The 10,099-nt window shown below is 48.9% G+C and overlaps 1 protein-coding gene across 1 annotated transcript; it reads left to right on the plus strand.

The window, feature by feature from the left end:
• The first annotated feature begins 1,216 nt into the window (after positions 1–1,216).
• LOC307208773 (zinc finger protein 24-like) lies at positions 1,217–6,530 on the plus strand. Its single transcript, XM_079963722.1, has 3 exons — positions 1,217–1,797; positions 3,601–3,736; positions 5,309–6,530. Exons 1-3 carry the CDS (start codon positions 1,387–1,389, stop codon positions 6,067–6,069), a joined length of 1,308 nt encoding a protein of 435 aa, XP_079819848.1. The 5' UTR covers positions 1,217–1,386; the 3' UTR covers positions 6,070–6,530.
• Positions 6,531–10,099: the final 3,569 nt, after the last annotated feature.

The following is a 10,099-nucleotide window of genomic DNA, read 5'->3' on the forward strand; positions in this document are numbered from 1 at the left end:
GGCAGGAAAGGGGGGAACAAAAACAATCAAATGCCACTTCCTGTTCCGCTTCCCATGGGAAAGTGGCCTTTGAATTTTCCCACGCGCAGAGAATCAGGGCTCGGAAGGACTTTTCCGGTGGTTGCGAAAGAAGCAGGCAAGTGGGAAGGGCGGAGGAGAAGGGAGGGTGTGCTGGTCCTCGAATGGGCTCCATGGCAGGCAGAAGTGCAACTGGAGAAGCTTCTCCTTGCCGTGGGGCTGGGGAGGAGAGGGAAGGCTGGGAAAACATCCTTGGTTGGATTTCTGCCTGCCAGGTAGGGGAGAGCGGGAGAAAAACGAGGAGCCCTTCGGTTTTGGGGGGATTATGCACACTTCCAAGTGGAGCAGAGAGTGATTCTTTGTGCAGAATGAGGGGGTGGCAATCTGGATCCTCTCTCAGGGTGTCATGCCTTTGAATGCTAACCCACGTTCTTTAAAGTAAAGAACATCATTGCTGTAGACATAGGTATACAGGTGAAACTCGGAAAATCAGAATATCGTGAAATAAATATTAGAATATTTATTTCAATTGTTGTTGTTGTTGTTTAGTTGTGTCCGACTCTTCATGACCCCCTGGACCAGAGCACGCCAGGCACTCCTGTCTTCCACTGCCTCCCGCAGTTTGGTCAAACTCATCCTGGTAGCTTCAAGAACACTGTCCAACCATCTCGTCCTCTGTCGTCCCCTTCTCCTTGTGCCCTCCATCTTTCCCAACATCAGGGTCTTTTCCAGGGAGTCTTCTCTTATCATGAGGTGGCCAAAGTATTGGAGCCTCAGCTTCAGGATCTGTCCTTCCAGTGAGCACTCAGGGCTGATTTCCTTCAGAATGGATAGGTTTGTTCTTCTTGCAGTCCATGGGACTCTCAAGAGTCTCCTGCAGCACCATAATTCAAAATTTATTTATTTCAGTAATTCAACTTAAAAGGTGAAACTAATATATGAGATAGACTCATGACATGCAAAGCGAGATATGCCAAGCCTTTATTTGTTATAATTGTGACGATCATGGCGTACAGCTGATGAAAACCCCAAATTAACAATCTCAGAAAATTAGAATATTAAATGAAATCAGCAAAACAAGGACTGCAAATAGAGCAATATTGAACCTTTGAAAAGTAGAAGCATGGGTTCAGGAATAATATTCCCGCATAGCAGCGGGTTGGACTGGATGAAGCTCTGGGTCCCTTTCGACTCTACAGTGCCATGATTCTATGATTCTGTGGCTACCAGGCTGGTGCCTTAATGCAAGGCTCCCCCTACTCTGGCAGGTAGCCTTTGGCCAAAGTATATTTCCAGCTCCAATTTTTCTTTTCTCCCTTCAACAGCACGGCTGTCGCCCCTGTCAGCATCTCGGAGGGGAGCGAGAGGATGGCCCGCCTCCTGCCGGACTTCTGTAAAGAAACCCAGCTGTCAGAGAGCGGCTTGTGGGGCAGCGACAAAGTCCGCTGCTTGAAGGTGAAGGAGGAGGTCCTGGAGGACGAGCCAGCCAGCTCAGAGGCGCAGCGACAGCACTTCCGGCAGTTCAGCTACCAGGAGAACGAGGGGCCGAGGGAGGTGTGCAACCAGCTCTGGGAGCTGTGCAACTTGTGGCTGAAGCCCGAGAGGCACACCAAGGAGCAGATCCTGGAGCTGGTGGTGCTGGAGCAGTTCCTGGCTGTCTTGCCACCGGAGGTGCAGAACTGGGTTAGGGACGTGGAGCTGGAGAACTGTTCCCAGGCAGTGGCCCTGGTGGAGGACTTCCTGCTGCGGCAGCAAGAGGACGAGAGGCAGGAAGAGCTGGTGAGGATGTTAGGAAGGACCCAGGAAGAGGTCAGGCCAAAGGGGCTCCCTCTAGCCCAGCATCTTGTTTCCCACAGTGGCCAAACAGATGCTCCGATGGGAAGCCTCTGAGCAAGACTGCTTGCGACAGCATCTCTCCCCTCTTGAAGCCTCCAACAACTGATACTCAGAAGCACACTGTCTTGCACTAATGCATGAATTGGACCATCGATGGCTACTAGCGTGGTGGTCCGGCTCTGTCTCCACAGTTGGAAGTGGTAACACTTCTGAATAACAACAACAACAACAACAACAACAACAACAACAATAATAATAATAAAAAACAATGGCCTCGGTCCAGTATATCTGAAGGAGCGTCTCCACCCCCATCGTTCAGCCCGGACACTGAAGTCCAGCTCCAAGGGCCTTCTGGGAGTTCCCTCACTGTGAGAAGCCAAGTTACAGGGAATCAGGCAGAGGGCCTTTTCGGTAGTGGCACCCGCCCTGTGGAACGCCCTCCCACCAGATGTCAAAGAGAACAACAACTACCAGACTTTTAGAAGACATCTGAAGGCAGCCCTGTTAAGGAAGCTTTTAATGTTTCATGCATTACTATATTTTAATATTTTGTTGGAAGCCACCCAGAGTGGCTGGGGAAGCCCAGCCAGATGGGCAGGGTATATATACTAAATGATGATGATGATATATGATTTACATGCCACCCATCTGACTGGGTTTCCCCAGCCACTCTGGGCGGCTTCCAACAGAATATTAAAAACACGATGAAACATCAAACATTAAAAACTTTTCTAAACAGGGCTGCCTACAGATGTCTTCTAAAAGTCAGATCATTGTTTCTTTCCTTCACATCTAATGGGAGGGCGTTCCACAGGGTGGGTGCCACTACCATTAAGGCCCTCTGCCTGGTTCCCTGTAATTTGGCTTCTCGCAGTGAGGGAACCGCCAGAAGGCCCCTGGAGCTGGACCTCAGTGTTCGGGCTGAACAATGGGGGTGGCGACGCTCCTCCAGGCATACTGGGCCGAGGCCATTTCGGGCTTTAAAGGTCAGCACCAACACTTTGAATTGTGCTATGAAATGTACTGGGAGCCAATGTAGGTCTTTCAGGACCGGTGTTATATGGTCTCGGTGGCCATTCCCAGTCACCAGTCTAGCTGCTGCATTCTGGATTAATTGTACTTTCCGGGTCACGTTCAATACCAGTTTGCTGGAGTCTGAAGCAGGGGAGAGGGCTGCTGTGCTTGGGTCCTGCTTGTGGGTATTCCACAGGCATCCTCTTCCCCCGCTGGTGCAGTGGTTCAACGTGTCTGACTGTTATCCAGAAGGTTAGTGGTTCTTGCCCACCCAGGGCACAAATACCTGCATTGCAGGGTGTTGGACTAGATGAACCTTTGGGTCCCTTCCAATTCTAAGCTAAAAGGTAAAGGACCCCTGGACGATTAAGTCCAGTCAAAGATGACTGTGGAGCTGTGGCGCTCATCTCGCTTCAGGCCGAGGCAGACGGCGTTGGTCCACAGACAGCTTTCCGGGTCATGCAGCTAGAATGACTAAGCCGCTTCTGGTGCAACGGGACACTGTGACAAAGCCAGATTTTATCAGTCTGAGGAAAACAGGTGGGATTAAAATGCAACAAATAAAATAAGTTTGTATCTGCAGGTGGGGCAGTGACTGGTTGGGTCACTAAAGGGAGAGATGATTTTTCAGGTATCCAGGTATCAAGCTTTCTAGGGCTCACTCAAACCACCCCTTTGAACTCGCCAGCAACCAGCCGCGTCTCCTTTCAACATCCTGTGCTCTTGTTTCAGATGTTGGGCCCATTCAAAGAGGAGGCTGCTCATTTCCCCACCGCTGAAGACTCTTCCTCAGACACCTGGCGGAGGGTCATCTTAGGGGAGATGAAGCAGGAGGAGGAGGACGACGACAGAGACACAGCCTTGTTGGGTGAGGACTCCTCTTTCTGTGCTGTTTTGAGTGTGAGTGACTCATGTATTGGTGGTTTAAAGAGGTGTGAGGTCAGGCAGTGGTGGTATGAGTGAGAGGTTGCCTTGCTTGAGCAATTCTAAATTATACAGCCTTGCATTGCGCTCTCATTTTATTTATTTGTATGTGGTGTGTTTTTTTTAATTATTATTATTATTATTATTATTATTATTATTATTATTATTATCAGAATTTATATACTGCCCTATACCCGGAGGTCTCGGGGTGGTTCACATAAAAAGATCACAGTATATAAAATCAAAATAGAAACAATAACCCCAAAATACCTCGGTTCAAATCCCTGCGATGGGTGAGCGCCCGTTGCTCTGTCCCAGCTCCTGCCAACCTAGCAGTTCAAAAGCACACCAGTGCAAGTAGATAAATAGGTACCGCTGCAGCAGGAAGGTAAACGGCGTTTCTGTGCGCGCTGGTTTCCGTCACAGTGTCCCATTGCGCCAGAAGCAGTTTAGTCCTGCTGGCCACATGACCCGGGAAGCTGTCTGTGGACAAACGCCAGCTCCCTCGGCCTGAAAGAAAGATGAGCGTTCTACCTCATAGTCACCTTTGACTGGACTTTAACCGTCCAGGGGTCCTTTACCTTTTACCTTTACCTTTACCTTTTACCTCATAGTCTCTAGTCAGATGCTGCAACAGGCAGTGTGTAAGCTTTCTTGAGGACCCCCCCCCCCCCATATCAGGGAATGACTTGAGTTGTTTTGTTTTGTTTTTTTGGATGAAAAAATTCTTTATTGAAATTCATTAATGTCATTACAGATTTAACTTCACACATACACATACTATCTATCTATCATCTATCTATCTATCTATCATCTATTTTCTTAAATTAGTTTAACTTAGAATGTTAATTTGACCTTCTAATTCCACTTAGATTTCAGCTAAGCTAAAATCATATAATGGTACATAAAACAAAACAAAACAACAACAACAAACTGAAGTAAAATAAATATAGACTTCCCATCATTTCCCGATATAGTTGACATTTGTGGTTTTGAATGTGCTTATAATTATTACCTTACATTTAATATACTTTCTAATACTTTCTTACAACCTAGTGTACCCATTTTCCTTTATTTCTTAATATTTTATGTACACAAGCCATAGATAATATGTCACTGTTATTTTTTTGTAAGTCTCTCTTAAACATTTCCCATTTTTGGGAAAATAATTGTTTGGTGTTACCTCTTAACCTATTTGTTAGTTGAGCCATTTCCACATAGTCTAATACAGTCATACCTCGGGTTGAAGTAGCTCCCGGATGACTATTTTCAGCTTGCGCTCCGCGGAGACCCGGAAGTAACGGAGCACATTACTTCCGGGTTTCACCACTCACGCATGTGCAGACGCTCAAAATGACGTCACGCGCGGAAGCGGCGAAACGCAGACACGCAGTCGCATCTTACGTTTACTTCAGGATGCGAACGGGGGTCCGGAACGGATCCCGTTCGTATCCAGAGGTACCACTGTAATTCATTGGCAGAATGACTTCCGTTTTGATTTCCTCCTTTCCGGCAGCTTCCGAGAGAGTGTGCGGGGACGACGACCCGGACTGTTCCGCAGATCCAAGGCCTCACAAGATGCTTTTGGGGATTGCCGAGTGGAACAGTCCCGATCCAGGGGAAGCCTCCGAGAGCCTGCCGGGAAGCCGCCCGGAGAACGGGAAGGACAAACTGGTTTGTGGGCCGCAGGGCTACCAGCCGGCCAAGGGAGGAGTGGCTGTGCAGCCGCGGATCCAAGATGAACGCCTGAAGAAGTGCCCGGAATGTGGGAAGGGCTTTGTGTGGCGGTCGGAGCTGATAGAGCACCAGCGCTCGCACACCGGGGAGAGGCCCTACTCCTGCTCGTACTGCGGGAAGAGCTTCAGCCGCAAGTCGTACATCATCAAGCACGAGAGGATCCACACGGGCGAGAAGCCCTACATCTGCTCGCACTGCGGCAAGGGCTTCATCTCCAAGTCAGACCTGATTAAGCACGAGAGGACCCACACGGGCGAGAAGCCCTACATCTGCCCCGACTGCGGCAGGAGCTTCAGCAGGAAGCAGTTCCTCGTCACCCACCGCAGGACCCACACGGGCGAGAAGCCCTACAAGTGCTCCGAGTGCGGGAAGAGCTTCAGCCAGAGGACTTGTCTGGTCATCCACGAGAGGGCCCACACCGGGGAAAAGCCCTTCAAGTGCCTGGTGTGCGGGAAGAGCTTTGGCCGCAGGGACATTCTCATGACCCACCAGAAACTGCACACCCGTGACAAGGCCTTCCAGTGCGCTGACTGGTTGTGAAGCTGCCCTTTTCCCCTATTCCGTATTCTCTTCAGAGTTCATAACTGTACAGTGGTACCTCTGGAGGCGAACGGGATCCATTCCGGAGCCCCGTTCGCATCCTGAGTAGAACGTAACACGCGTCTGCGCGTGCGTGGGTCGTGCTTTGCCGCTTCCGCGCATGCGCGCTACGCCGTTTTGAGCGCATGCACGAGCTGCGAAACCCAGAAGTAACGCGCTCCGTTACTTCCGGGTCGCCGCGGAGCATAAACTGTAAACGCTCAACCTGAAGCATATTTAACCCGAGGTATGACTGTATATATTGTGGAATTGGGTGTTGTTGTTTTTTAAAATGAAGGTTTTGCATAGAAGAAGCCTTACAGAAGAAGCCTTACACCCCCCACACCTTTTAAAGTATTTGATGGCTTCTTTTGTACATCTGGAAAATGTAATGTGTGAATTAAGTAAACAAGTGTGTTCTACAGGTACCGTATTTTTTGCCCCATAGGACGCACTTTTTCCCCTCCAAAAATGAAGGGGAAATCTGGGTGCGTCCTATGGGGCGAATGCAGGCTTTCGCTGAAGCTTGGAGAGCGAGAGGGGTCGGTGCGCACCGACCCCTCTCGCTCCCCAGGCTTCAGGAAGACATCCGCAGCCTGGGCAGCCCTGCAGGAGGTCCGGCAGGGATGTCTAGGCTGCGGATAGCAGCCTGCTTCCCGGAGCGTCGGGCGCCCTGAAAGCAGAGCGCCCTGCGCTTCGGGAGCGCATCCGCAGCCTGGGCAGCCCTGTGGGAGTTCCCCGCAGGGCTCCCCACGCTGCGGATAGCAGCCTGCCGCCTGAGGCAGACATTGGCCAGCCCCACAAGCTCAGGGAGGCGCAGCGCCGTTCCTCAATCTGGTTCGGTTTCCCCGACCTGCTTTTGGGGGGGAAATAAAGGGGAAAAAAATTTCCTTTATTTCCCCCCCAAAAAACTAGGTGCGTCCTATGGGACGGAGCGTCCTATGGGACGAAAAATACGGTAATCAGGAAAGTAAGACTTACCAGAGAGACCTAAGGTTGGTTATAGGTCTCGGTTAAATGCACATTTAGTGGTGACCCACTGGGTTTCCATAATGGGCTGGTTCAGATGCCAAATCCGTTGGATGTATCCCAGAGGTTCCCAAACTTACTTGGCCTATCTCCCCCTTTTCAGGAAAAAAAAAAATACTCAGCGCTACCCCCCACCAGAAATCTATCTTCAAATTTAAACAGACAGAAAGATGCAGTGAAAACTGGACGAAGAGATTGACTAGGCCCTGGGGTTAAAAACTCATGGGGTGGCGGACCAGAGTGAAGCCTGCAGGCTCATTCTGGTTCACCCCAGGAGTCGGGCTGACACCGTAGCTCACTTGCCATTGGCCAAATAGGCAGGTAAGCTGTGATCCATTTCTCGGGCCTGGGTGAAGCCAGAAAGGGGTCACCAAAACCTGGGAAAGCCCCTCATGACCACCGGGTCCAGGGGAGGCGTTGTCACCGTCCTGCAACGGTGCCCAACGTGGCGGCAAGCATCATTACACAACAGATGAAATGTGTATGAACAGTTTTTCAAAATTTTCTTCTTTCCTTATGCTTCCACAGCCCCTCTGTTTTTATTCAAGGTCCCCAATTGCACCTCTGCATCATTCCAGCGACCCCCAGGGGGTGGTATCGACCACTTTAGGAAACACTGATGTAATCTGTGGAGTTCTGTGTAGCGAAACTAATGATAATAATAATAGTTTATTATTTATACCCTGCCCATCTGGCTGGGTTTCCCCAACCACTCTGGGCGGCTCCCAACCGAATATTAAAAACAATACAGCATCAATACAGCATCAGACGTTAAAAACTTCCCTAATGAACCTAGATCATTAGCTGTGTCCATTAGTTCAGTAGGTCTACTCTCAGTGGGACCAGCCTTGGATACAACCCTTGACTCGGCCGTCTTTGGTGCTGAGCGCTGCCACCTTGCGTGCTTGGATCCAGAACAGTCCTGCTAGATGGGGCCCATCTAGTCCGGCATTCTGTTCTCACATTGGCCAACAAGGTCCGCCAGTGGGAAGCCTGCAAGCGCAACACCACTAGCCTCTGTGATTCAGAGCAACTGGCGTTCAGAAGAATATACTGCCCCCCGGCTGTGGATGTACAACATAGCCGTTATGGCTGGTAGATTCCTGCTTTCTCACTTCCTGCTTTGGGCAAACCACCGTTTAAGCAGGTTTCCTGTTTCCTGCTAACCACAGTTTGGTGGTTAGTGTGTAAAAAAACTCTGGTTTTCCTGCATCGGGAAGTCAGGAAGGGAATTGGAGATAAGTCAGCCTGAGCTACTGACCCAAGGACATGTTTGTTTGTTTTTAAATAATGCAGAAACCGTTGTGTTGAACGGCCCTAAGAGAAATCAGCTCATGGCAATATTCACTCTGACAAGCAACCTTTGGCCAGGAGGATCTGAAGAACCTCCTTTTGGGATGTTGTGTGTGCCTAAGGGTGCTTTGCACTTGGATGGCAATCCTAGCTCCCTGTTACATCAGTGCTGGATTTGAAACCAAAGGGTGTATTTAAATAAAGCTGCATGGTACTTTAAAAAAGTACGGTGTGCAAGGATTTCCTTGCAGAAAATGAACAGAAGCTTCAGGAAAGGAATTTAGGTCTTACTGTTCCATCAGCGCAAGCATTTCAGCTTGCCAGACTGAATGATCCTTCCATTTTGTCCCCCAAACCAGTTTCCGAGGGACACACGCCGAGAAGGGGGAGCCCCGTTGTGCTATCGGAAGTCCTTACACAAGCTTCTGTTTGGGGGCACTTGTCAGCTGAATACCTTTCTCACTGCCTTAGCTGAGACGTTTGTGCCAAACCATGGTTTACAATCCAAACCATCCTTCAGAATTGCTTGTTTGCTGCCATTTTCAGCTTGCTGAAACTCTCTCTGTTGGGGGTCGTTGCACAAACCATGGTTTACAAATCCATTTCAAGCCACGGTTTCTGAACTTGATTTGCAAGCTGACTGTAACCATGGTTTGTTTGATTCATAACACTAAACCAAACCTTAGTTAACCTTCCACTACCATGTTTTTGGGTGGCCTCTGTATTTGAGGCCCTGCATGAATAAGCAGTGAGGTGTGCCTAACATAACGCAGCCTTGTTCTTTGACCACTTTCCTGGTGGGCCTTGGTAGCCAGGAATTCCATGTGTGTGAATGCGTTTGAAGAAAGGTGGGCTGCTTAGATGCCAGTCTGTTTGGTAAAAGGCTCTTTGTCTTTTACAGTGGTACCTCGGGTTAAGTACTTAATTCGTTCTGGAGGTCCGTTTTTAACCTGAAACTGTTCTTAACCTGAAGCACCACTTTAGCTAATGGGGCCTCCCGCTGCTGCTGCGCCGCCAGAGCATGATTTCTGTTCTCATCCTGAAGCAAAGTTCTTAACCCGAGGTACCATTTCTGGGTTAGCAAAGTCTGTAACCTGAAGCATATGTAACCTGAAGCGTCTGTAACCCAAGGTACCACTGTATTACTTGCCCGCTAACAGGCTACAATCGTTCACCCCTCTTTTATTCAGCCAACATGAAAACATAAGCTAACTAGCCTCTTGGCAAGTTAGTGATTTTGAGGAGCAGGTTTTATAAGCCTGTTTAATAGGTTTCTTCCAAATTCTTGCATTTCTCATCTATTCCAACCCCCCAAAAAGACTTAACGCAGCAAAACAAAAACGATAACATCAGAATGCCTGATAAATATTAGGCTGACCATTGAGAAGCTTTCCAAAATGTCATCTTAAAAATCTGATCTGTTTTTAGATTGTGAGCCTGAGAGGCAGGCAACCCACTCCCCTTTTAATCTCGATATAGCACAACATCTAGTGTTGCTTTGTAGGTTCTCGATGAAATAAATAAGTAGCTACGTTTGATGTGTGCATTTCCTCAGCCCCCGGGGTAGGATGGAACAAATAGCTCAGACATGTCAGTCTATCTGGTTAAAACAAAAAATTCCTTCCAGTAGCACCTTAAAGACCAACTAAGTTAGTTCTAGGTATGAGCT

Source organism: Podarcis cretensis (assembly GCF_951804945.1).
Source record: "Podarcis cretensis genome assembly, chromosome: 2".
Classification (NCBI taxonomy): Eukaryota; Metazoa; Chordata; class Lepidosauria; order Squamata; family Lacertidae; genus Podarcis; species Podarcis cretensis.

Bases quoted from the DNA above. Each gene is read 5' to 3' on its own strand.
- LOC307208773 (XM_079963722.1), top strand. From the start codon at position 1,387: ATGGCCCGCCTCCTGCCGGACTTCTGTAAAGAAACCCAGCTGTCAGAG. The intron at 1,798-3,600 runs GTGAGGATGTTA...CTCTTGTTTCAG, and splicing joins ACGAGAGGCAGGAAGAGCTG to ATGTTGGGCCCATTCAAAGA. The intron at 3,737-5,308 runs GTGAGGACTCCT...CCTTTCCGGCAG, and splicing joins CAGAGACACAGCCTTGTTGG to CTTCCGAGAGAGTGTGCGGG.